The 26,675-nt window shown below is 56.8% G+C and overlaps 1 protein-coding gene across 3 annotated transcripts; it reads left to right on the top strand.

Moving 5' to 3' along the window:
- The first annotated feature begins 1,019 nt into the window (after window positions 1-1,019).
- Window positions 1,020-26,041, top strand: CAPN15 (calpain 15). 3 transcript variants are annotated; one of them, XM_087815753.1, is made up of 12 exons: window positions 1,020-1,171; window positions 18,688-20,137; window positions 21,106-21,314; window positions 21,395-21,578; window positions 21,655-21,878; window positions 22,640-22,765; window positions 22,850-23,006; window positions 23,444-23,601; window positions 23,775-24,007; window positions 24,088-24,254; window positions 24,329-24,507; window positions 24,574-26,041. In XM_087815753.1, the coding sequence occupies exons 2-12, from the start codon at window positions 18,710-18,712 to the stop codon at window positions 24,749-24,751; spliced, it is 3,243 nt and encodes a 1,080-aa protein (XP_087671879.1). In that variant the 5' UTR covers window positions 1,020-1,171; window positions 18,688-18,709; the 3' UTR covers window positions 24,752-26,041. The 3 variants fall into 3 exon arrangements, with proteins under 3 accessions (XP_087671879.1, XP_087671880.1, XP_087671881.1); XM_087815754.1 differs by having other exon boundaries at window positions 24,578-24,670; XM_087815755.1 differs by lacking the exon at window positions 1,020-1,171 and adding an exon at window positions 10,107-10,694.
- The last annotated feature ends 634 nt before the right edge of the window (window positions 26,042-26,675 follow it).

Here is a 26,675-nt window from a genome sequence, read left to right as displayed (position 1 = left end):
CTCAGAAGTGCACGACGGGAACTTAAAGGGAGACTGAGCCTGAGGAGGCGCTCTTGCGCAAGGGGGCGGGTTCTGCTCGGAGGCCCCTACGGAGTAACACAGGCTTCCCACGTTTCAGGACTTCCTTCTGGCCCGGCACCGGGCTCCAAGTTCCGTGGTGGTATCATTTCGTCCTCCCAATTGCTCAAGTAGATACTAGTTTCCCTCTTTTGCTGAGGAGGAAGCTGAGGCTCCGAGAAGTAATCTGCCCCCTAAGTGACTCCATAGCCACACACAGTCACAATCTAAGTGCCAAGGCCGTGTCTTACACCCCAGTCGGTCCCACCAAAACTGAAGCTTTTGACCATGAAGCCCTTGAGGGGAACCGAGGAACGGAGAAGTTGCGGAGATGGTCTGAGGCAGCTGAGGGGGTGGGGTAGGGACTGAAAAGGCCCTGGAGGAAGCTAAGGTTTATGAGCACTGTGGTTTTGTAGGACCCAGAGCGAAGCCGGGTGCTAGTACGTGGAGCGGGTGGGCAGCCGGCAGCCCCACACTTCTTCACGCACAGTACAGCCGGAAGCGCCTAGATTGGGGCGGATACTGATGTTCCGCCTCTTCCTCCCGCGCGCAGGGCATCCTGGGAGCTGTAGTCCCAGTCTTATACTTGGCGCATCCCCTTGCCACTCCTTGCTAAACCCGGCACGCAGCTTTCCCCGGGGCCCGGGGCTCGGCCATCTCCAGTGGCGCCGGTGGGTAGGGAGGCCCAGGAAGTCGGTTCGCCCCTGGAGGGCACCAGTTGGGCCCTTTTGTTCACCGCCACCCCGAGGACTACAACTCCCAGGTTGCCTCGCGCGCAGGGCACCGCCCCGAGCGTTTGGCCTGGCGGCGCCGCGCTGCCCTGTGGGAACAGTAGTCCGGGCGCGCGATTCACAGCGCGGCGTGCGCCCCGGGCGCTCCGTAGCCGCGGGGTCCCGGCCGGGCGCTACGCTACGGAGGTGGCGTAGGGTGGGCGCCGGACGCGGACCGGGTCCAGCAGGGTCTGGGCGTTCGGCGGCTCCTCCACTCAGCGCGGGAGGCCGGCGGGGCAACGCAGCCAGTGGCAGAAGTTGTAAGTCAGCCGGCGGGGGCGAGCTGGCCGGGAGCCGCGCCGCCCAGGCCTCACGGACGGAGGAGGCGCCGCCGGGTTGCAGAGGTGAGTCTGGCCACCCGGGCCGGGGGCGCGGCCTGGACCCTCGCCGGAGTCCGGGCCTGGCGGGCAGCGCCTCTCAGCGCCAGGGCTGCCGGCCTTTGAGCCAGGGTCAGCCTGCTCCCTCGCTGGCTCCTCCCTCGCATTGGCCCGAGCCGGGGCTGGGATAGGTGCACTGCTTGGAGAGGGGAGACGGCGGGGACCGGGTCATCTTAGTCACTGGGAAACCAGCCCCAGGATGCTGCGGACACAGGCGGCGGCCTCAGCCCCTGCCTGCCCTTGAGTGCCCTTATGTTCCAGGCAGCGTCCAGGTTCGGCTGCATTAGGGGATGTGTCCCATGGTCCCCGCAGTCCTCTTCACTGAGGGACTCTGGGCACTGCCTGGGGGCGGCCCCATGGAATGGGGGGTGCGCAGGCGCACCCTGTATGCCCACTGGCCACCCCACACTTCCTCTTCCCTGTTTCTCTCCGGGCTGGCGCAGGAGCGACAGGGAAGTTACAAAGGATAATCCCTGAGAATGTTTGCAAGGCGGATCCAGTTCTTCCTGTTCACCACAAAGGGGCCCTGACTGGTTGACTTTCAGGGACCCCTGAATGCACAGAAGTTTGTGACCAGACTGCAGGCAACAGGATCTCAGTGAAACCAGGCCAGGCAGTTTGGGGTCCTGCAACTTGGAGCCCTGGCATCCTGTGGGGAAAACGGCTCAGCTTGGTGCTCAGTTTGGTCTGAGCTGCTCCCAAGAGCCCCTCCTTTGGTGATCCCTGGGATCCTCCCTCTGCCCAGGTCTGGATTACTGTGTGTGTCAGTTAGGTGTGGAGAGTGATTATCTCCAGCCGGCAGACGCTGGGCTAGTGGTGGGGTAATTCCATCCTTTCTCTCTGAGTGACTTTCTCAAATGTGAAGAGATAGTGTTTCCCAGCCCACGTCGCAGGAGAGCCCCAGGGACCGGAGCCTGGAGCTCAGCCTGGCTGGTGGTGGTACTGTAAGAGGGTCTTGCCAGGAAGTCAGTGCAGCCTGGCTTTGAGGATGGGCTCATCTTACTTCCTCCCAGGTCGTTCTGCTCCCAGAGGAGCACTACTCTTCTCCCCCTTCCCTTCTGCATCTGAAAATCTCTGGAGCTGCTTTTTCTGAGCAGACAGGCCCATGACCTCATGACCTTCTGAGAACCTGGTTTAAGCCCTGCTGGGCCCAAGGCTTAGTGGCTGCCTGGCTGTAGGCAGGGACCTATCTGATCTTGTGTCTGCTTTGAGGCCCACACACCTGGGCTCTGAGAGCAGTAAATGACCAGGTTCCCTAATCCTGCATCCATATAAGACCCTCCCTGCCCCAATTGTGCTGGCAGCTCTGAGTCCCTCTGCCCTTCACCAGAGGGCCAGGCTTGGCTGCCTGGCTGGCTTGACAGTGGTAACATTTACTGAAGCTCTTTTGCACTCAGGCCCTGCACCAAGCTCTCCAGGCCCCTGCCTCATGGGCAGCACTCTAGTAAGCCCCATTTTACTGAGGAGCAGCCCTAAAAGTGCCCTAAAACCTAGATCTCATTCATGGGTCCCAGCTGATCAGTGAAGAGCCTGATGGAGCCAACTACCCGCGATAACGGCCTTGTGGGATAGAGCAGTCTCTGGTCTGGCCCTCAGCATGCCACCCATCACCCCAGGCACAGAAGAGTGCTGGGAAGGCAGATGGCATGATTAAATGAAAATGGTTTGGGCTAGTGGGATGGGTTTTCTGGGTTTGGTGGGTTCTTCATCTGACACTAAAAGTTCACACCCAGATCCTGAGCAGGGACACCCCGAGCCCCCAGGGCTCTGAGGGACTCTGGGCTCAGCCAGCTCCTCTTCATGCCCCTCTGTTGCCTGGACTGCCTGGCACATCCTCACTGTTTCTCCGTTTCCGCCCTCTGCCCCATTATTCAGCACCAGGCACTGGTGGGACTGTCTCAAAGCAGTAATGTAATCTTGTTTCTCACTGAATCTCTTCTGCCAAACCTCTCAGCATGGACACAGCTTCTCTCTCTTCCCCCCTTCCCACTCTGCCAAGAATGTCTGAGAGGTCTGTGCTGGGCTCTGACATCGTCCCTGGCTGCCTGTGCACGTGCTGATTCTCAGTGCCCAGCACTGCCCCATCTACACAGAGTAGATGGTAAGTGACTGTCGTCTGTGAGCTGCTTGCCAGCAGGCAGCTCTGGTCACCTTGGCTCTGAAGTCCAAGGGGAACTCTTGGGGTGTCTGGAATGGCACCCCGAGGCCTCTTTGGGGATGAGGAGTAGACTTGCTGGCCTCTACCCTATTTGAATGAGCTGGAAGAAGGCTGTGGATTGAGGCTGGGCTGTCTCCGCATCTCAGGCTTGGGGACCTGCCCAGCCACACCTTGTCATGTCACCCTGTGGGTCATGGCAACAGTCCAGGGAGGGGTCTGAGTGGGAACTCTGCAGATAGCTGCATTGGTTTCCCTGGGACAGGGCCTGTCGACAGCGTGCAGAGAGCTGGGGGCTGTGGGAGGACAGAGGTGTCCTAGCCCAGCACAGAGGCCCAGGAGGAGCAGTGTGGGGCCTCTTGATGCCAAAGGAGGGGCTACTCTAGAAGTCAATGACATATTGTTTTTCTGCAAGGACTTGTTCAGGAGCAGCAACGGTGGGTTCCCAAGAGACAGTAGAGCACACGCTTGCATTGCCCTCAGCCCTCCTGTCCTACAAACACCATCACACTCCAGCAGCTTCTCCACGGCTTTTCCGAAGTCCTGGAGAGCTTAAAGGGCTGCATCCCACCTCCCTGGTGGCTGGGCTGGGGGATGTGCCTGGACAGTGCCGCAAGATATCAGGAGGAAAGCAGGTCAATAGCTGCTATTTGGAATTGTCACGTGTGTCTGCGTTCAGATGAAGGCAGTCATTGTGGCTTCCTATTCCTCCTGTGTTGCCACAGCCAAACCCTGAAGCAGAGGGACTTCCTCCTCAGGCCAGGCCTCCTCACATCCACACTTCTCAGAAAAGTTGCCCTTTGGAATTAAATTCACATAGGCAGATTAAGTGTCTAGGACCTTCTGCCCCTGCCTGATGCTGTTCTCCTGCCATGTCGCAGGAAAGGCAGCATTCAGCATTAACCAGTATTAAACTTGTGAACTAGAAACTGAAATCCTGAGAGTGTCCCTGTTCCTTTGATAGTACCATATGGAAAACAATTTTCTTTTTTACAGTGCACAACTGAGGTGGTATATGGTTCCAAAGACACAAGAGGACACACAATGACCCCGTTCACCTCCTTGGAGGCAGCCCCACAATCCTGTGTGGTTGTCCTTCTGCCTCTTGACTTGTGCCTTTGACTTTGAGAGACCTGTCTCCTCCCACCCCAGAAAGCAGGTGCCTCAGAAAGTAGAGCGAATCCAACCCATCAGCTGCTGGTCCTTCACAGTGACCAGAGTCAGTAGGTGTCTCAGAGGTGCTCAGAGCTGGCCGAGGCATTGGGGGTGGGCTGCACAGTGAGGATCCCTGACTTCTGTCCTAGAGCTGGTGGCCAGAACCTTCAGGGACTTAAGTACTTGACATGCAGAGAAGCCCAGAAACATCAAGAAGAGTGCCTTTTAGCGTGTTTGGGCAGCAGATCCCAGTCTGATGGGCAGGTATTTGGGGCAGGTGTGTTTCTTCCCTTGTTTGCTCACAGAAAGTGGTAGTTATACTTTTGGAGCCAACAACTTTTATTCCTGGACCTTGCTTTTAGGGGAGCATTTATAATTTTCAGCAGAACTTTTTCAGTCTGCCTCTCAGAGGTCAGCAGTGTTGTGACATTTGCTGCCGATGGTGGCAGCCCTTTGGGCAGGGAGTGGCCACCCTTGGTGTTTGCCTGAGGGCAATGAAGTGTTAGTGGGGGAGGCTCCAGCAAGATGGGCCTCTGGGCCCTTACACCACACGTAGGAAGGACAGGAGGGGGACACGAGTGCAAAGGTTAGAGTGGCCTGGTGATATAGGGACCTGGGTCCAGGTGAATCTCAATGGATGCCTGACTGCTTCCCCAGAGCCCTGTCCCACCTGTACACCTTTCCTTGGCAGCTAAGGGAGGCCCTGTTCACTGGGGCCCTGGGATCTTGAATAGCCCCACCCGCCACCCTGGTTTGCCCAGGCATAGTTGGGGGGTTGGACCAGGCAATGAGGAGCTGACTGAGCCATGTCAATCCCCTGGGACCTCCAGCCTCCTCTGGGTGAGGGACAGATGTAGCTTCAAAAAGGATGTAGTCCCACCCTGGCTGGTGTGTCTTGGTTGAGTGTCGTCCCATGCACCAAAAGGTCGCCTGTTCAATCCCTGTCAGGGCACATGCCTAGGTTGTGGGTTTGGCCCCTGGTTGGGGTGCATACAGGAGGCATCCAATCGATGTTTCTCTCTCACATTGATGTTTCTCTCTCTCCCTCTCCCTCTCTCTCTAAAACCAGTAAAAACATATTTAAAAGGGGAGGTGTAGTCCCTGGGTCACTACCCACAGGAGTATTCTTTGGGAGACTGAGGGCAGTTCCTTGCCTTGCCCTTGTGTGTGGAGGTGGGGCAGCCCTCCATGTGGCCCTGACCTGGGAGTGGGGGCATAGCCCAGCACAAAAGCCATGGATGGCCACCAAGCCTGAACCGTATGACTGGTCACCATCACTCTTCTGTAGACTCCGGTTTGAGCCACTAAGCCTGGGGGTTGGGTCTGTTCCAGGGCCAGAGTCCAGAACCTTCCAGGAGAGGGGGCATGTCCTTAGGGTGGATGTGCTATTGGCAAGCTCACAGTGCTACTGACCCAGGCATGGAAGAGAGCTCAGGCTTCACAGTGGGGGATGAGTCTCTTCCCAGGCTCTGTGGGTTAGTTGGGACTATGGGACCAGTGGTGCAGTGGTGGGGCTGGAGTGCAGTGTGGGTGCCCCCTCTATCTGCAGAGGTGCTGGGGCTTCTCCTGAGAACCCTTGATTCACAGAACCCCTCTGAGATCCTCTGCCCAGCCCCCTGCCCTGACAAAGCCTGATTCTCATGGCCTTGCAAGCATTGTGCGTCTGAGGCTTGGGGCTGTGGTTCTGTCATTTGGGGGTGCACCACAAGGCAAACACGTTTTGTTGGGCCTTCTCTGTCATCCCTTTGGTGTCCCCCCGAGATGGAACAACCATATCCCAAAGGGCCCATCCCCTGACTCTGCCCTGTTGTCCTCCCACCTCTAGGGGAGTGGAACTGTTGATGTGGGTGAGCTGCTAACCCCTTGGGGGAGCAGGTGGCAGAAGGAGAATGCTGTCCTGCCAGTCTAGAAGGCGGGGAGGTCAAAGTCTGGGCCCTCCCTGGGGTGAGGCCCTCTCCAGGGTGGGGTCCTAGCCTGGTTTCTGATTTCCTGTAGGGATAGGGGAGGCTTTCCTCACTCAGGCAGGAGCTTCACATCCTCGGTTTCCGCCCTGGCAGCAGTGCTCCTCAGGCTGTGGGGGACCTACCGACAGGCTCTCGCTTCGTATCTGGTGGGTGTGATTCTGGGGTATGGTGGGTGGCCATGGGAATGCCAGGAATAAGCAACAATGCTCTGGAAAAGCTTGGTGTCCCCTGGGTGGGCCACTCTCCTGGGCCCCCATCGAGGGGCTGATTTCAGGTGGCCTGTCAGGTTGCTGCCATTGGTGAAGGGCCATTATTGCAGGATGGGCAAGGGAGCTTGATTTGATAAGCTTTAACAGGAATTACGCCGCACAGGCTAACATGGGGTACACAGACTCAGGGACCCCCAGGAGTGGGAGCTGGGACAACAGAGCATAAATACCCAGTCATTCCCCATTGGGATCTGGGTGTGGCCCACACCTCCCCCTCTATGGCCCCCATGACTGCAAGCTTTTGGTATCTGCTCACCCTCATCCCTGGGCCAGGTAAACTCACTTGGTGGGAGCAACTTGCCCGCCACCCACAGGGAAGTGCCCCTTTCCTGCCTCAGACATGCTGAGGTCTCAGCATGCACCTTCAGAGGGCCCACAGGGCAGTGGGGAACAGGTGAGCTGGGGTGAGAGGATAGGGTATCACTACTGGGATACAGCCTGCCGTGACTGAGACAGGTGCACCCCATGCAGGATCCTGTGGAGATGGTCATCCTCATCTGGCCTTTTGTGTGCTCAACATTCTGGGTGGATGGTCCCCAGCTGTCCTCTTAGAGTGCCATGCTAAGCACACGCCTCACACCAGGGCTGGCAGACAGCCCAGTCAGCCCCTATGGATTAACAAACACCGACTGCTCTGGGGGCGGCAGCAGCCCCATCTTCACGCTTCCAAGGCAAGATCTAGGCCACTGCCCCATTTAAATCTAGGGCAGGAGGAACCTGCGGGGGTACTCTGGGGCAGTTGCTCATCCAGAGGTGCCACGTCTCTGAGTCGTGTCCCAATCCAGGATGCTGGTGCTGCCATCATCTGTGCTCTGTGGCTTCTGCCTGGAGATGTGTTATACATCATGGTCTTCTTGAGACACAGCAGCCAAAAAGTGAGCATCCTGCAGGCAGGGTCCCTGACTTGCCATATCCAGTGCCTAAAACAGGGCCTGGGAAACAGCAGGGCCCTGATGGGCATTTACTGAATGAATTAAACGATGCAGGAAGGAATAAATGAACAGACCTAGTGCAGGGCTGGCAGGAGGTGTCCTCACACTCTCACTGGGGGTGAGAGGAGGAGCAGGTTCTTCAGGAGAAGGCTGGCTGCACAAGGCTTGTCACCTGGGATCAGGGTCTGCTCTGCAAGAGGCCCTGGGGTTCCATCTCAAAGGACAGTACCTGGGTGACAGTATTTGTAAAAGATCCCATCTCTGGTTATTCTGATAAGTCAGATGGGAGCTGTGGATTGACCCACCCTGCTCCAGCAGAGCCTCCCATGTCACCCCATGCAGGTGGGACCCTCAGGTTAGCTTGGGGTAGCAGAGCCCATGCTGTACTTAGTGGCTGGCCAAGGGCCTTGCCCAACTAGGGTGATCCTTTGTGGGTCTCCCAGAGGCTCTTCCCCACTCCCGTTGGGCCAAGATAGGGTGTGGGGGTGTTGGGGTACTGTCATCCCCCAAAATCCCCAGAGAGGCCCTTCTGGAGCCAGCTGCTCCCTGGGGGGCATCTGCCCTTCCAGGCTGCCTCTCTTCTCTGTCCCTTCTCTTCGAGCCCCCAGCGAGGGGCCTGTGCTTTCCCTGCCCTCCTGGGAGTAGTCTGGCCACTGCCACATAGCCCACCACTTAACAGGCCTCCCATGTGCCCCAGATGGGGTCTGTAGGGTCAGAGTTCCCTAAAGGTGCCTCGTGCTCTTCCGGTGTTCAGGGGTGGGGAGCCAGCACACACTCCACCTGCCTGTGACAGGCCTAAACCATCACTGCCCTGCTGCTCAGGGCCTGTTGAGGGCATCAGTGAAGAGCATGTGGGACCTCCTGGGAGCTTGCACTTTGGGCAGTACATCCAGCCGACACAGGATCTTGTTGCTCCTTTCTCTGGGCAGAGCCAGGTACCTGTGGCCCCACACACCTCCCTGGGATGCCCAGGGCCATGTCCTCATTCTGCATTGAGGCTGGCTTTCCCTTTGGCTCTACCTGCATCAGATGCACATGGTGGTGTCACTTGGGGTATGGGTCAGGTTCTGGCCCTGATCTGGCTGCAAATGGCACTGTGTACCCTGTCCCCCACCCATGGTTTTGGGATTCTTAGGCCAGGCTTCCCCACACTGCTAGTCTTCTGTTCTCCCCGTGGAAACAGGCAAAGCGCTTTTTCAGGGACAGACCAGCTCTGGGCCCAGTCATGAGCAGTTCTGCTCCATGGGCACCTCTGCTGGGCATGGCTCTAATTCAAGCCCTCACCAGTCTTCACCTGCTCCTCCCCTCTCTGCCATTCATCCATTCAGGATAGCTGCCAAAGGGGAGTGTTGGAAACACCTGGGCCCTCTAACCACAAGGGAGTGGGCTTTAAAACTTTGAGGGGCTATTCTCATTCTGATGTCCAACTTGTAATCATGGGAAAGGCAAGTGTCTTGAGTGACCCATGCTGATCTGGAACTGACCCCTGGTGGGTGTGCTCTGTGCCTGCTTGAGTGCTTTCCAGTACGGAAGTTACCAGCATGCGTGGTTACTGACCTGGGTGTGGCTCATCCATGTGGAGATGAGCATGGACCACAGTAGAGTCCTAAGACGTTGACCCAAGATGGTGTTTACTCGACCCCCTCACAGCCCCACCTACTTACCCTAGGCCCACACTGGACTGCCTGCACTGCGAAGACATATCCCCCACTTTCACTTCAGCCCCTGGCTCCAGTTACCATGGGACTTATTTTGGAGCTAGGAGAAGGGTGTCAGTGGTAACAGTGGACCCAGGGGTGGGGCTGTGCTGCTGGTCACATGCACAGCTGGAAAGCCAAGCAGATGCCCACCTTGACCCAGAGCCTGACTGGGTGGGTGAGGGGAGGCTGAGCGGGCATCTTCCCTAACCTGACTGGGACTTGCCTCATTTGAAATGACATGTGCCACCTCCATCTCAGGGCGGATGCTCTTGGGCTGTTTCATTCATCCCTTTGGCCAGTGGAGGGAGGGGCCTCCCCTGGAGTGTAGATGATCTCCCACTGGACACCTGGCCAGCCTTCCTGGTACCTCTCGGGTCACTCATCTCTTGGCCTCCTGAAGTTTCTCTGGGTTGGGGAGGCTTTTCTTCAGGAAGGCTTCAGGAGGGCTTGTGGGTAGACTTAGCGGTGTGCGGATCTTTGCCTGGCTTTGTGGGGCTGCACCATCTCCACTGCTTACTTCCCTTGTTCTTCCTTTTCCGTTGCTTAAATACCCTCTTGGTTCTTCCCTCTACAGTAAAGTGAAATTGTGTCATTTCTCTTCTCGCTGAAGATAACTCTTTGAAGAACAATGGCTGGTGACACCATTATCCCTTCCCTGTGGGCAACTGATGGGCTGATGTGGGTTTTCAAGAGCAGAGAAAGGGGTGCTGGTTATGGGGCAGATGGGATGGGGTGAGCACCTGCAGCCCTGCTCCTGTCCCCAGTGTCCCTCGTGCTGGGGGTGCAGCTCTGTCAGTGCATCAGAGGACCTCTGCTGTGGAGGTACGTGGAGTGGGTGCTGCAGGATGCCTGCTGCTGGGTCAGACGCAGGCCCTCAGTACCTGCTCAGTGGCTGTCCCCTTCCTGCCTCAAGGCCACTTGCACTGGGGGACCCTCCCAAAGCTCCTGGGGCTTTATTCCTATGAATCATGCTATTTCTTCTCTTTCTCTTTATTCTCTCTCTCTGTTTATTTTTGTTGTGTGACTTTGACCAGCCCGGCCACCCTGTCTCCTGTGTGGGTGCTCACCTCCCTCCATGCTCTGGCCGCATGTGACCAGGCCCAGCTCTCAGTTCGGCCGCCGTCACGGGGGCCATGGGGAGCTCCGCTTCCTCGCTGGCCACCGAGACCGAGTCGGACCACAGCTTCCCCGGGGGGCCACCCTACCCAGGGCCCCCGGCAGCAGCCGGCTGTTGTAGGAGCGGCCCCGGGGGACCTGTCTGGGGCAGTGCCCTGGTTACCCGGCAGCACCAGACCCCACGCCCCCGGGCCCGAAGGTAAGAAAGATGGGTGGGCCCCAAGGGATGGGAGTGCTGCTCTGTCAGGGCGCCTCTCCTTTGGCAGAGGGGCTTGCAGAAAAGTGGGGCCCCTATATCTTAGGGTCCCCTGGTGACTCACTTTCCCTCAATGGCAGGAGACCTGAGGCTCTGGGGTTGCTCTACACTTGGCAGAGGTCTGGAAGACCAGCCCTCCTTCCCGAGCCTGCTGTCTCAATCCAGTGCTTGTGATGAAGCAGCTTCTGGAGCTTTTTGCCTGGCGGATGGGGAGCCTACCAACCCCAGGCCTGGCTGGCACTGGCAAGCACTGAGAATGCTGTCTTGCTTCCCACAAGATTTGGGGGAAACTGCTCAGGGCCCCGTCTGTGTGACACCCCTGTTCTGACATGGCTGCGTGAGAGGGACGGGGTTGCCACAGGGGCAGACCTTCACATGCCATCTCCCTCTGGTGGTAGGGACTAGTGAGAGTTGGGAATGAGGAACAGTGAGTTGTTAGAGAACACCCCCTTATTACTGTATTGATGATATACCAGGGAACATTTCTGTATCCCGGCTGAGAGATAACTTATGTACTATAAAGTTTACCCCTTACAACAAGTATACAGTTCAGTGGTTTTAGTTCATTTATAGAGTTGTGCAACCATCACCATGATCCAGTTTTTCAGCATCTTCATGCCCCCAAAGATCCTGCTTGTTTGCAATCCCTCTCTATCCCCCAGACAACTGCCCTGCTTCCTGTCTATAGATTTGCCTTTTCTAGAAATTTCATATACGCAGAATCCTATGACACGTGTTCTTCTGTGTCTGGTCTCTTTCATTAAGCATAGTGTATTCAAGGTCTATCCACGTACCTGTTAATGCTTCAGTGCCTGTACTGTGTCTGCACTGCTCCATTGTCTGGGTAGACCACATTCGTTTATCCTTTCTCGGCTGCTGAGTACATTTGGGTTGTTGCCCCTTGGTTTTTATGTATTGTGCTTCTCTGAACATTTGTGTGTAAGTTTTTGGGTGGATATATGTTTTCATTTCTCTTGGGTAGATACCTGGAATGGAATTTCTGAAGTTTATTGTATGCTCATATTTAACTTTCTAAGAAACTGCTAGACTGTTTTCCAAACTAGCTGCACCATTTTGCATTCCCACCAGCAATGTAGGGGAGAGCTCTAGTTTCTCCACATCCTGGCCAACACTTACTGCCTGTGGTTTTGATCCTGGCCCTTCCTGTGGGTATGAGGTGGTGTCTTGTGGTGGTTTGATTTGCATTTCCCTGATGGTTGGTGATGTTGAACGTCTATTCAGACTTCCATCTATCCATATACCTCTTTTTATTTTCATTTATTTCCTTAGGATAAATTGCTAGGAGTAGAATTACTGGATCCCAGAGAAGGAGGCCAGACTCCCGTGTGAGCAGCAGCCAAGCTGTGGACCCTGTGGGGTTTGCCAGGCAGCTTCCTCTGAGGCCTTGCGAGCGCTCTGGGGGGGACAGGGTTAGACTTTGGATCTTGACTCACGCTATCTTAAGCCAAGTGCCTTATAACTTGATGTTGCCCTTTCTCATTCTCCGGGTTCTCTCCAGGCATCTTCTCTCGGCTGGTGCTTTCAGACAGCTCCTTCCATGGCTACTGCAGTCAGGCCTAGACCTCACGGTGGTTACTGCCTGCCACTGGGGGCAGTGGGCAAAGGCAGATCAGGAAGAAATGGTACTAATGACCTTGAAAAAATTCACAGGCATCCAAACTAGAGATGACAAAGAACTGCAGAGGAGGTGGGCATGACAGATGGCAAGAAGGGACAGAGAGGCAGGCAGCCTACCACATTGCAGCAGCACCTTACACCGACCTTGACAGGACCCTCTCCCCATACGCACGCACGCTGCTACAATCTGGAAAGGAAGCCAGGAGTATGCACAGGGCACCCCTCCCCAGCCCTGACGAGCATCGGGGACTGGAAAGGCACATACAGAAGCCAGCAGCATAGCAGCCCCTTCCTCCACATCAGCATGCTGCCTTGGCCAGGAGCGCCCCATTGCAGTGATGAAGCCAAGATAGACAGGGGTGGCCACATCTCCTATAACTCACTGCCAGGCTGGGGGCAGGAACTTTGAAGCCCCAGGAGTTACTCATCTTAATCAGTAAGCAATTGGTGTGAGCATTGGCTGTGTCAAAGCTCTGGGCCTTCCCTCAGAACAGAGACAAGGAAGATGAACCAAGGCTGGCTGAGGGTGACCTCCTGAGGAGGCCCCCAGCACATTTTGGAACCAGCAGGGGGTCCAGGGTGGGGCTGCCACAGCTAGGCATGACATCTGGACCTCAGCATGGCCTGCCAAGGAGCCCAGCCTCGGGGCCGGTGGCTTGACTAAGGCCCTTGTGTGTGGACACCACTTATTGCTCTTGGCTTTCCAGGGGAGCAAAATGGTCATCTCCCAGGATGAGGCTGCTCCCCCACATCCCTGCAAAGAGGCATGTCCTGGGCACTGGGGGGACTTCATGGAGAGCCCCAAGAACAACTCTATAATCCCCCTTTTGAATTAGAAATGAGCACTGGTGACTCAGATAATAGGATAGAGAAGTATTTGTTGTTGAATTTTTCTGGCCTCAATTTTCTGTTTGACTTGGTCTTTCTGTTGTAAGGAGTAACTCAGGTTGTTTTCCATGAGCAGCCAGTTTCCTCCCCCAGAAGTGATTGCTTCTGTGTCTTGGAGCACAGGTGACTCAGCCTCTGAGTGAGTGTCATGAAACTTGGGAACAGTTTATGTTGAGGGTTTGGTTTGACTCCAGGTTCCCAATCTTCTTTTACTTCCAGGCTTTGCTTGGCAGTCTGGCCTCACGTTTGGACACTCTAGGGATTTCAGGTTTCTGGACCTCACTGAGTGTCTCCTGGGCCTCAAGACATGTCAGGGTGGCCCTCGAGTTTTGGAGACCAGAGCAGCTGCTCCCCTGCTCGGTGTTCCTTTTCTCACTCATCACTGACCCTTGAGCCACTTCTTACCACCAGTGACACCAAAATGGGTGCAAATTGTAAGGTGCGGGTTGCTGGGGTCTGTGAGGGAGTGCTGTGCCAGTCCAGCAGCTGTACCACCGCCACCATCCCCAGAGTCTCCTTCTAGCCAGAGGAGCTGCTGCATCTGCCCAGCTCACCTGTTTCCCTAGGGCTAAATTTGATTTTTAGGCACTGTTTTTATTTAAACCTTTCTGACCCCCAGACAGAATCCTGATTCTCCTTGTCTACCTAAGGAGACAGCTGTGAAACCTTCCCTGTCCCCAGGTGTTGGCCAGGACCAGCAGATACCTTGCCTTGTGTGCAACCAGCCCAGGCGAGGGACTGGCCAGCTGGTGGATTACATAGGTGAACAGGACTTGGGCTCCCCACCCCCCATCCCCGCCCTCAGCATTTGCAAGGCTCTCCTTGCCCAGTGCCTGGGACTGGTAAGGTCCTGGGCCCACCTTTCCTGGTGGGGCAGGTGCCTGAGTCTTTTCTTTAGAGACTTCCCAAGCCAGGTGGGGGGCACAGGATGAGTGACCACCCCCTTAACCTGGCGTTGCAGTGGAGGCTGCCTAGGACCTGACCTGTGTGTACATGTTGGGGAGGTGGTGGCACACTGTACCACACCTTGACTGTAGGCCCTTCTGTAATGGGGAATGGTGGGAAGGGAGTGTCCTGGTCGTGTCCAGGCAGATTTCTTAGGTTTTACATAGCACAGAAGCAAAGGCTAAAGCTGACCTGGCTCTTGGCCAGGCCCACTATGCTGGTGCTGGGTGCCCATTCATTCACCCCAAGGCCCGGTCACACAGGCAGGTGGCTTCACAGAGCTTGCTTTGGGCCTTGGTAAGTAGTCCTGTTGCCCAGGGTAGAGTTTTTATTTGTTTGTTATTGAAGAGGTAAGTTTTCTTTCTTCCTAAACCTAGGGGACTTGGCGTGAACATAGCATTAGAAGCACCAGCTTCATGCCTTGCAGAGAACAATTGATTTTTCCGCCAGCAGAGCAGCAGTGTAGGAGGGTGTGGTGTGTAGACACCCCCTTGAGCCCAGATTAGCCATTGAAGGCAGGTTAAGGGGCTAGCCTCACCCTCCGTTCAGACCTATGACCCATCTTGTGTCGGATGAACCATTTGGAAGCATCTCACCTGCCCTGCTGTGGGCCTGAGCGCCTTTCTTCTGCACCTGGGAGAAGCAGAGGCCCAACCTTGGGGGAGGCAGACAGGCCAGATTCCCAAGAACCCACCCAGCAAAGGGAGCTGCATTCCCAGGCTCCAAGTGACCACCAGGGCAGGCTGTGCAAGGGGACCCTGGGAGGGTGGGAGGTAGGTTCCCTGCCCTGCTCTGTTCCACCAGCACTGTCCTGGGAACCAAGTGCAGGTCTCCTGACTCCCACCTCCCTGTCCTTCAGCACTTTCTGTCCTGCCCTCCATGTGCCTACTTCACTGCCATGCCTCAGGCCTGGCAACTTTTGGAGTACCGTGTCCTCTGGCCACACCTGGCCTGTGGTGCGAGGCTCTCCCTGTTGGTCCTGGCCCCTAGTGCTGTCCCTCCCCCAGGACCAGTGCCTGAGGGTCTGCCGTGCCCCTGAGGTGTAAACCTGTCCTGGGTATATCTCACAGCAGCCTACTTATCCCCACCAATGCACAGCCAGAGGACTCCTGGGATAGGAGCTCCAGGTTGGGTGGAGCCCACCCTGAGTGTTTTCAGCCCTACAGCCACATACAGGTGCCTTCCTCCAGCCAGTCTCCATCCATCCCAGGGGGGAGTTGTGAGTGTCCTGCTGCACACAGGATCTCCCAGGTCTGGGTTTACAGCACTTTGTCACAGGCTGCTCAGAACACTGGTGTCCCTGCCCCTTTTCCAACTCCTTTGATCTTGGCTATTCCCCCCCAACCCCTGCTCTCCCAGGCTGGGCAGCCTGTCCCCATCTTCCCTCCCCGTGGGCCTACCTCGGCCCTCACCACCTCCGGACACGGGCTATAAGAGGAAGAGCATTTGTGTGTTGCTTCAGGACACAGCTGCTTCCTTGAGTCTCTGCGAGGCAGAACTGGGCCTTCAGTGGTCCAAGTGGGCAGGTGAGTGGAGTGCTCAGCCCCCACAGAGCTCAGGCTGTGCCCATCTGAGGCCAGGCCATCGAGAGGGGTTGCTGAGGTGCAGCTGGGTCACTACCCATGGCTGGAGTTCATCAGTTCAAGGGCCTTGTCATGGGGACAAAGGGCTGTGTCCTCCGCTAGGCAGGAATGTACTCAGTGGGTGGCTGCAAACACTGCTAGGTTGCATTTCATGGTCAGATACCTGTAGCCCTCAGCACATGTCAGAATTGGCTTCTGCCCAGGGGGTCCCTGGAAACTCCAGAAGCAGAGAGCCAGCTGGCCTGGGGGTCTCAGCGGGTGACCTTGAGTCAGGGGACCCCACCCACAGCATGGAGAGGACCATGCACACCCTTGCCCTCCCCTCATGTACTCAAGTTGTGTGTGTGTATGTGATGAAATTCCCATAACAAAACTCTTTCAAAGTGAACAATTAATTGGTATTTAGTAAATTCATAATGTGCAGCTATCGTTTGTACCTAGTTCCAAAATATTTCATCACCCAGAAGAATACCTTGTGCCCGTCATACAGTTGCTCTCCGGCCCCTGGAACCACCAATGTTCTTTCTGCTTCTATGGATTTGCCTGTCCTGGCCGTTTCATATAAATGGAATCATACAGCGTGGTCTTTTTTTGTCTAGCGCCTTTCAGTTAGCGTGTTTTCAAGGTTCCTGTATGTTATAGCATGCATCAGAATTTCATTCTTTATTCATTGGTGGGTACTTGGGTTGTTTCCACCTTTGACTTGTGAATAGATCTGCTGTGAACATATGTGTGTATTCGTTAGAATAGCACTTTTTGGTTCTTCAGGGTAGACACCTAGGGGTGAAATTGCTGGGTCATACGGTAGTTCAATTTAACTTTTTGAGGAACTGCCAGGCCGTTTTCCAAAGCAGCTGTACTATTATTTTGCATTCCCACCAGCAGCATAGGGGAGGGCTCTGGTTTCTCCACGATTTCACCAGCACTTACTCTGTGCAGGCTTGATTCTGGCCATCCTAGTGGGCATGAAGTGGCATCTCATGGTGGGTTTGGTTTGCATTTCCCTGGTAACTAGTGGTGAGTATCTTTGTGCTTATTGGTCATTTGTGTATCTTCTTTGTAGAAATGTCTATTCAAGTCCTTTGTGAATTTTTAAAACAGGTTATTTTTTTTCATTGTTTAGTTTTAAGTGTTTTTTACATATTCTGGATACAAGACCTTTATCAGATACACAGTTTGCAAATATTTCCTCCCATTCTGCAGGTGTCTTTTCACTTTTTTTAAAAAGTCCAATTTTTTCTTTATTTGCCCGTGCTTTTGGTGTCGTATCAAATAATCCATTGCCAAATCCAAGGACATAACATTTTACCTATGTTTTCTTCTAAGAGTTTTTGTTCCTACATTTAGGTCATTGGTCCATTTTCAGTTAATTTCGAATACAATGTGAGGTGAGAGCCCAACTTCATTCTAGTGCTAGTTGTCCCAGCACCATTTTTTAAAAAGACTGTCCTTTCCCCATTTAATGATCTTGGAACCCTTCTCAAAAATCACTTGACCATATGCATGAGCGTTTACTTCTGGACTCTCCATCCTATTCCACTGGTCACATAGGCCATATAGTATAGACATATAGTCCGTTCTTAGGCCAGTACCACATTGTCTTGACTTGCCTTTTTTCAAGATTGTTTTGGCTGCTTGGGTGCTCTTGCAGTTTGATATGAATTTTAGAATCCACTTTTTCCATGCCTGCGGGGGGGTGGGGGGGAAGGCCTTAGAGATTTTGATAGGGATTACATTGAATCTGGATTGTTTTGAATAGTATTGTCATAACTATATTGTCTTTTAACCTATGAACACTGGATGTTTTTCTATTTGTTTAGGTCTTCTTTAATTTCAGCAGTTTTTGTACCTCTCAGAATATAAGTCTTTCACCTCCTTAGTTAAATTTATTCCTAGGTATTTTATTATTTTGGGTGCAATTTTAAGTGGTATTGTTTTATTTATTTTTTTAAACCCTCACCCGAGAACATGCTTTTTCATTGATTCTAGAGAGAGAGGAGGGCAGAGGGAGAGAGAGAGAGAGAGAGAAAGAAACATCAATCTGAGAAGGAAGCATCAGTCGGTTGCCTCATGCACATGCCCCAACTCGCAACGTGGGTATATATCCTGACCGGGAATTGAACACACGACCCTTTGGTGCAGGGGGCAATGCTCTAACCACAGAGAACACCCGCCAGGGCGATATTGTTTTCTTAACTTTCTTTTCAGATTGTTGATTGCTGGCACAGAAACACGGCTGATTTTTGTGTGTGATCTCTGGCCTTACAACTTTGCTTCATGTATTAGCTATAGCAATTCTTTTGTAGCTTCTTGAGGTTTTGTGCAGGATTATGTCATCTGCAAATGGAGACAGTTTTACTTGTTCCTTTACAATTAGATACCTTTTATCTCTTTTTCTTGCCTAATTGCTCTGGCTAGAACTCCAGTGCAGTGTTGACTGGCATTGCTGAGTTCCTGATCTGGAAGGAAAGCATTCATTCTTTCACCTCAGAGCATGATGTTAGCTGTGGGTGTTTTGTTGGTGCCCTTTATCCTGTCGAGGAAGTACGTTCATATTCTTTCCTGTGACTGGTCAAAGACTACCCCCACACTAGAGCCCGTGACCACTAAGATGGTGTGGCTCAGCCTCATCCCTCTATTCCCACAGGCCCATCCCTCCAGAAAGGGTCTGAGGACAGAGCTATGGGGTCCCTCAGAGGCTTTGGGGGGCCTCTTACTCCTCAGAGTCCTCGAGCCCCTCACAGGCTGCCCTCTTGAGCCTGATGTCTGTCACAGCCCAGAAAGGCATAGATCCTCTGGCGTGACCGCCCCTCCCTTCGTCCCAGGTGGAGACTTGGGCCACCATCCTGTGTGTCTGTACTGACTAGGGCCTTCCCTTGCAGCCACACGCACTCGCCCGGGTCCATGGCCACGGTTGGAGAGTGGTCCTGCGCGCGCTGCACCTTCCTGAACCCGGCTGGCCAGCGCCAGTGCTCCATTTGTGAGGCCCCCCGGCACAAGCCTGATCTTGACCAGATCCTGCGGCTCAGCGTTGAGGAGCAGAAATGGCCTTGCGCCCGATGCACATTCCGGAACTTCCTAGGCAAGGAGGCCTGCGAGATGTGTGGCTTTGCCCCAGAGCCCGTGCCCGGCACCTCCCTGCTGCCAGTCATCAACGGGGTCCTACCCAAGCCACCCACCATCCTGGTAGAGCCAAAGGGCAGCTGCAAGGAGGAAGCAGGTCCAGTGCAGACAGAGGGACTAGTGACCATGGAGCCAGTTGGGGGGCAGCCCGAGGAGGAGGAGGGGACAGCAGAACCTGGGAACGGCTGGGCCTGCCCTCGCTGCACGTTGCACAATACACCCATGGCCAGCTCCTGCTCTGCCTGCGGCGGCCCCCGGAAACTCTCTCTGCCCAGGATTCCTCCTGAGGCCCTAGTTGTCCCTGAAGTTGTGGCCCCTGCCGGTTTCCACATCACACCTGCCCCACCCCAGCCCGGGGAAGGTACTGAGGCTGACCCTCCCTCTGCCTCTGACCAAGAGCCACCCCGGATGCCACCCTTCAGCCCCTTTTCACCCACCCTGCAGAACAACCCCGTTCCTCGCAGCCGCCGTGAGGTACCCCCCCAGCTGCAGCCACCGGTGCCTGAGGCTGCCCAGCCCTCACCCCCTGCTGGCTCTAAGGGGCCCCCCCAGAGCCCTGGGTGGACTTCAGCTGGGGCCTCCCGCTTGGCGGAGCTGCTGTCAGGCAAGCGGCTGAGCACTCTAGAGGAGGAGGTGGCCGAGGGCGGCTCTGTGGTGCGTCGGTGCAGCTCCTGCTCTGTACCTGGCGCCTCAAGCCTATGTGAAGCCTGTGGCGCTGCTCCCTGCAGTGATGTCATTGACCTGGCTGGTGATACCGTCCGCTACACGCCAGCCAGCCCCTCTAGCCCTGACTTCACCACATGGTCGTGCGCCAAGTGCACACTCAAGAACCCCACAGCAGCCCCCAGGTGCACTGCTTGTGGCTGCTCCAAGCTGCATGGCTTCCAGGACCACGGCGAGCCCCCTGCTCGCTGTCCTGACTGTAGTGCCGACAAGCCCAGCCTCTGTACTACCCACAAAGCCAGCCGCCTCTTTCCTGAGGCACCACCTGAGCGTCCAGGCCAGTGGGCCTGCCCTGCCTGCACACTGCTCAATGGGCCACGGGCTAAGCACTGTGCCGCCTGCCACACGCCCCAGCTGTTGGAGGCCCAGCGCCGGGGTGCTGTACCCCTGAGGCGCAGGGAGAGTATGCACGTGGAGAAGCGGCGGCAGACAGATGAGGGTGAGGCCAAGGCCCTCTGGGAGAACATCGTGTCCTTCTGCCGGGAGGTGAGTCCCCTCGGGATGGTGGGACACACACCAGGGCTGATGCTCCCCTTCCCATGGGCCTACCTCTGCATCTTTTGTCCTTCCCCACTGTCCCTTCTCCAGCCAGGGAGAGGGAGGAACCAGTGGCAAGAGAGGTGGCATTCTCTTTCCCGAGCTCAGAGCATTGGCCTGGCACCAACTCACCCCTCACCTGAGTGTTACTGGCCCTCACTATCCGTATCTTGCCCCTTTTTTTCTGTGCCCACAAGAGTCCATGACCCCAGTCTGTGGTCCTGACCTCTCTCAGATGTGATTTCCCATAGACATTGAAGGCATAGGGAGGTGGAGACACAGGCTTCATGCCTACAGGCAGGCCCTGTGTTTCTTCTGGCTGCGTAGATCCAGCCAAAACTAGGGATTGGAACATCCTTTCATGCTCTCTTGCCTTTGGAGCTGTAGGAGGCTTGAGCCCAGGGCAGTGTCACCCTCAGGTCAACTGAGGGGGCTACTGCCCCCCATCACTGCCAGCAGCCCAGCCTGATAGCCTTTCCAGTCTTGTGTCCTGCCTTCCCCGTCCCACCTGGATCCTCCCACCTCTCTTCCTGGGACCCTTGGTGTGGTGGACCATGGGCTAGATGGGGAGACTTCCCGGGTTCCCTGTGCCCCATGCCCACCACCTCTGCAGCCTCCAGGCTGGGGGCTTTACCATTTCCTTGGGGCATACATATCTCCCACTCACCTGTCGCCGGCCTGCAGTGTCATGGTTGGCTGCAGTCCCCCATGCCTGCACAGGGTGGAATGGGTCACACAAGGCCCCAGCTGAGTTCACCACACAGGTCAGGGTAGCTGCACACACACCTACACCCTTTCCTCTGAGTCTGAGGCAGCATTTTCAGGGTGCTGTCCTGGGCTGCCAGGTGGAGCAAGCTGCATCCTGGGCCTGGGGCAGCCCAGCTAAGTCTGAGCATGTGCGGCTATGGTCTCTGCAGAACAGCGTGAACTTTGTAGATGACAGCTTTCCACCAGGGCCCGAGTCTGTGGGCTTCCCTGCGGGTGACAGTGTCCAGCAGCGTGTGAGACAGTGGCTGCGGCCCCACGAGATCAACTGCTCTGTCTTCAGGGACCACAGCACCTCCTGGTCCGTGTTCCACACTCTCAGACCCTCAGACATCCTACAGGGGCTGCTGGGCAATTGCTGGTGAGTTTTGGGCACCCTCTCAGGCTGGGTTGTGGGATAGTCCGGTTGTGCTTTCCAGTGAGGCCCCCAACTCTGCACAGGTTTCTGAGTGCTCTGGCTGTGCTGGCTGAGCGGCCTGACCTGGTTGAGCGGGTGATGGTCACACGCAGCCTGTGCACGGAGGGCGCCTACCAGGTGCGGCTCTGCAAGGACGGCACGTGGACGACGGTGCTGGTGGATGACATGCTGCCCTGCGACGAGGCCGGCTTCCTCCTCTTCTCGCAGGTGGTAGGGAAGATGGGCGTGGGGTGGGTGAGGGGCGGGTCTCTGTGGGCCTCTTGACTCTGGCCCCTCCCTGCAGGCCCAGAGGAAGCAGCTGTGGGTGGCCCTCATCGAGAAGGCGCTGGCCAAGCTGCACGGCTCCTACTTTGCCCTCCAGGCAGGGCGCGCAATCGAAGGCCTGGCCACCCTCACCGGGGCCCCCTGTGAGAGCCTGGCGCTGCAGGTCAGCTCCACTAACCCCCGAGAGGAACCTGTTGACACTGACCTCATCTGGGCCAAAATGCTGAGTTCTAAGGAGGCTGGGTAAGAGGGGCGGGTGCTGCGGCAGTCAGCAGCTTTGGGAGGAGAGGAGAGAGGATGCGAGGGGACAGCCAGGCCGGGGCCTGGAGTGGTGGGAGACACAGGGGCGAGTACCCTCCAACCCACATCCTGTGTTTCACAAGAGGTTTCCAGTGTGGGCTGACCACAGTTAGGCCTTGCCTGCAGCCCTGTTACCTCCCCCTGCTGGCTCGTGGGTCCCACCTGCCCAGGCCAGGGCAACAGGCAGAATACTGCTGATGAGCCGGCACCTGGAAAGCCTCATGCTGACCTGGGCCCGTGATGACCATCACCTGCTTGGAGTCCCTGTGGAGCAGGCCCTTTGGAGGCACCTGGTGGGAGTGGGCTGCCTTCTAAGACTTGGCCGGCATTGACCAGTGTGTCTCTTAGGGTCCAAAATCCTAAGCCTGGGAGAGATGGCTTGTTGGTACCAAGACCACCTACTCTCAACTAATACTGGGCATTACCATTGCCCCAACCCCTCAGGAAGCTGTGGCCCTGAGTTGGCAGGACCTAGGCCTGCCTGACCCCTAGCTCAAACCCTGTGAGCTCTTGGTCCACTGTGTAGGGAGCATCTTGAGTCCTATGTGTCTCCCCTGTGTCTCTTGGATCTGCACTCCCTCACATGCAGGGAGGACCCCCCCACCCTCAGGGCAACAGAGGCTCCTGGTTATTAAGGGGCCCCCATCATTAAAGCCCCCGGTCAGCAAGCCTCCCCAGTCAACGAGGCCACTCTGCCTACACAGGTTCCTCATGGGCGCCTCTTGTGGGGGAGGCAACATGAAGGTGGACGATGCTGCCTACGAGAGCCTGGGCTTGCGTCCCCGCCACGCCTACTCCATCCTGGATGTCCGTGATGTCCAGGGCTCCAGGTAGGGGCTGGGCCAGCCATGGGTAGCCAGGGTGTTGTGTGGATGTGTGGTGGAAGCCATGGCCCTCAGCCCCATGGTCCACAGGCTCCTGCGTCTCCGGAACCCATGGGGCCGCTTCTCCTGGAATGGCAGCTGGTCAGATGAATGGCCACACTGGCCAGGACATCTGCGTGGTGAGCTCATGCCACACGGCAGCAGTGAAGGTGTCTTCTGGATGGAGTACAGCGACTTCATCAGGTACCTGGACTCTGGACAGTGGGCGTCTGATGGCCACCCTGTGCTCTAACCACCCTTACTTTGGCCCACCTGACCTGTCACTGCCCTCGCTCCCTTACCCTGACCTACAGTGTGTTCTGTCTGGGGAGCCTGGCTTGTCCCTCTGCAGACCTGAGGCTGAGGTGGGGTGTGATGAAGGGGCTGGAGGGGGGTTGGGTTCTGCCCTCAGGACTCTGTCCTCTCTGGATCATCCTTGGGGCTTGGGGCCCCCTAGTGGTGTTCATGGGCAACAGCCAAGACCAGGGCTTTCAGGACACTGGTCCCAAGAAATGCCCAGAGGGGCAGAGATTGGGGAGGGGAAGGAGCTTAGGGAGGTGCCTGGACTCCTGACGGGGATGGTACCTGTGTCTGGAGCTGGGGTGGGAGCTGTTCAGTGGGACTCTCCTCTCACTGCCCAGGTACTTCGATTCTGTGGACATCTGCAAAGTGCACTCAGACTGGCAGGAAGTGCGGGTGCAGGGCTGCTTCCCCAGCTCGGCCAGTGGGCCCGTGGGGGTGACAGCGCTCACCGTGCTAGAGCGTGCGTCCCTGGAGTTTGCCCTCTTCCAGGAGGGCAGCAGGTGGGGGAGGCTGTGGGCTATGAGGGGGTGAGGGGGGGGTAGGGCTAGAGCACTGGTTGGGGTGGGCAGGTGGAGCTGGGGGATATGTGGAAGCAGGGGGCAGGGTGGGGCTGTGGACCGGTAGGGCCACAGTCGGCAGGTGCTGCCTCTGACCATTCCTGGTCTGACTGCAGGCGCGCGGACTCAGCAGACAGCCACCTCCTGGACCTGTGCGTCCTGGTTTTCCGAGCCTCTTTCGGCAGCGGTGGCCGCCTGAGCCTAGGCCGCCTGCTGGCCCACAGCAAGAGAGCTGTCAAGAAGTTTGTCAACTGTGACGTGATGCTGGAGCCCGGCGAGTACGCTGTGGTGTGCTGTGCCTTCAACCACTGGAGCCCCACCACACCAGGCCCACTGGCTGCCACACAGGGTAACACTGACCCCCCCATCCCGACCCCTGACCCTCCCCACTGCGGCCCCCCAGTCCCCCCTCACTCACACCCTCCACAGCCTCCAGCTCCTCAGTGGGGGTCCCGCGCTGCTCCCTGGAGCCACCTGGCCACGTGCTGGCTGTGTACAGCTCAAGGCTGGTCATGGTGGAGCCCGTGGAGGCCCAGCCAACCACACTGGCGGACGCCATCATCCTGCTCACTGAGAGCCGGGGGGAACGTCATGAGGTGAGGTGGGTGGGGAAGGGGAGGGGCAGGGAAGAGGAGGCCTCACCCCACCCACACCTGCCCTGTCTACCCAGGGACGTGAGGGTATGACCTGCTACTACCTGACTCATGGCTGGGCAGGGCTCATCGTAGTGGTGGAGAACCGGCACCCCAAGTCCTACCTGCATGTGCAGTGTGACTGCTCTGATAGCTTCAACGTGGTGTCCACGCGCGGCAGCCTGCGCACCCAGGACAGTGTGCCACCCCTGCACAGGTGGGCACCGCCCCAGTCCCTCTGACTCCCCGGCCTCCACTGGCCCTCACCGGCCCCCTCCCCCAGGCAGGTCCTGGTGATCCTGTCCCAGCTCGAGGGCAACGCCGGCTTCTCCATCACCCACCGCCTGGCACACCGCAAGGCAGCCCAGGCCTTCCTCAGCGACTGGACAGCCTCCAGGGGCACCCACAGCCCCCCACTCACGCCCGAGGTCGCTGGCCTGCACATGCCCCGGCCATTGTGACCATCCTGCCCTCGCCTGCCTACACCCCCCCCCCAACATGCACTTTAGGAGGGAGACCCCAACAGAGGATGCTTGAACCAGAATCTCAGGACCCCGCCCAGGGAGCTGCAAGCCACAGAGCAAAGCTTCCCCTGGGCCTTCCTCCCTGCCCCTCCCTCCTGTCCTGGGCCTCCCAGCCACCAAGCAGAATACCTCCAACCCGCTTCTAGCATGAGGAGGCTGTGCACCAGCCCCTCTGACCAGCCTGTCTCAAGGTCGGGTTCAGACTGCCATGGCTGAGGTGAGGCTGCCCCTTTCCCATGGGCCTGGGGCCTCCTGCCTGTGTGAGGCAGCCAAGAGCTCCATCTATAAAACCAAATCTGGGCAGGTCAGAGGCCAGGACTCCAGGGTGAGCAGGGACCACCCCCTTGTGGGGGTCAGAGGTTGCGACCCTGAGATGGGTAGGGACCACCCCCTTGTGGGGGTCAGAGGCCAGACCCCAGGGTGAGCAGGGACCACCCCCTCTGTGGGGCATGAACCTTCTCTCCCCAGTTTGCTTCAAGAGCCCATCTTCCCAGCCCCTCCACCCCCACAAGGCAAGCAGGGGTCCCTGGAGTCCCAGCAGTGTGTCCCAGGAGGCAGGTGCCTGGCGACCATGGGCTCAGGACCAGGGATGGGGAGGGCCCTAGCTGCCCCCTCTGGTGACACTATGCAATTCCTGGACCGCTCGTCAGGATCGAAGCCATGCCCCGGGGGCTGCAGGTCAGGAGCTGCCATTTGATGAGGTGGTTTGTCCTCAGCACCACCTCTGCCAAGAGGACCAGGGTCCAACAGAAATCTTTAGCCAGCCCTGTCTAGGCACACACAGGGCAGGGTGGGCTCCTCCCCGCCCCTCCCCTGCCTCGGAAGCCCAGGTTGCTGGGCTGCCTCTCAGCTGTCCTCCCCCATGGCTGCTCAAAGTCCTGCATCTTCCTGTGGACACCTGCGGCCAGCTTCCAGAGGCCCGCCTGGCCTCACTACTCTCCAGCCCCCAGGCAGTGGGTGGCCCTGCCCACTGCCCCTCACTTCCCTGGGGCTTGCAGGGTTTTTACAACTGGAGAAACACCAGGAAGCACTACATTCCCCTTTGGGCCTCCTTTATATTTTCTCCTTTTACTCTGAGCTGTGAATATTTTTAACCCTGTACATACAACCAGCTCTTCTGACAGAGACTATTTTATCAGTTGTTCTCCAGCCCTGTAGGATGGCTCTCCATGGGTGTTTTCCAGACTCAGGCTCTGATGGACCAAATGAAAATGTTTTGTTTTATAATGATGCCTTCTCATCTGTCTATCACTCCTCCCAGGGGTCCCGGGCTCTCCCCTCCCCTCTGTGTATGGAACTGGTTACATTGGGGGGTGGATTGCGGGTACCAGAGTTCAGCCTCACAAGGAGCCTTTAGGGCCGCTCTGCTTACCAGCTGCCTTGGACCCAGAAATGACCAAGCATCCAGGCAGGGCAGAGGCTTGGGCCAGACCCTGTGGTAGTCAGCAGGCTGGTCCCCACATAGCCTTAGCCGCCTGCAGACAGCACAGTATGGCTCTGCAGCTTTTTCCTGCGAGACGTCTGTGTCTGGGGGTGCCTGTCTGAATTCATCAGTCATCTGGCAGAAGCAGATGGAACATGGGGGCCGCAGAGAAAGAAAAGTTTCTGTCTCCTGTCTTGTGGGTTGCGACCAGCTACTGTTTGGCCCCGGGTTCCCTCCTGTTCATTCTGGGAGGCACCGTCTTCATGTCATAGGTAGCAGCCAGGGCAGGCACATTGAGCAGCTCCCCCACCTGGTATGCCAGTTTTGGTCTCAGTCTAGGCTCCTCCCTAAGTGAGTGGGGGGCTGGGGTGCAGGGGCTGGCACTCAGCGGGTGTAAGAGGCCTGTCACAGGCCAGCCTATCGAATGTGAAAGCAATT

The sequence above is a fragment of the Miniopterus natalensis genome, chromosome 3 (genome assembly GCF_054644295.1).
Source record: "Miniopterus natalensis isolate mMinNat1 chromosome 3, mMinNat1.hap1, whole genome shotgun sequence".
Classification (NCBI taxonomy): domain Eukaryota; kingdom Metazoa; phylum Chordata; class Mammalia; order Chiroptera; family Miniopteridae; genus Miniopterus; species Miniopterus natalensis.
The sequence above is the reverse complement of the archived record's forward strand: the minus strand, read 5'-3'. Positions and strand labels throughout refer to the sequence as shown.

Excerpts from the sequence above, each read along its gene's own strand:
- CAPN15 (XM_087815755.1), top strand. The coding sequence starts at position 10,513 with ATGGGGAGCTCCGCTTCCTCGCTGGCCACCGAGACCGAGTCGGACCAC. Across the intron at positions 10,695-18,687 it reads CCACGCCCCCGGGCCCGAAG|CCACACGCACTCGCCCGGGT; the intron begins GTAAGAAAGATG and ends CTTCCCTTGCAG. Across the intron at positions 22,766-22,849 it reads CGTGATGTCCAGGGCTCCAG|GCTCCTGCGTCTCCGGAACC; the intron begins GTAGGGGCTGGG and ends CATGGTCCACAG.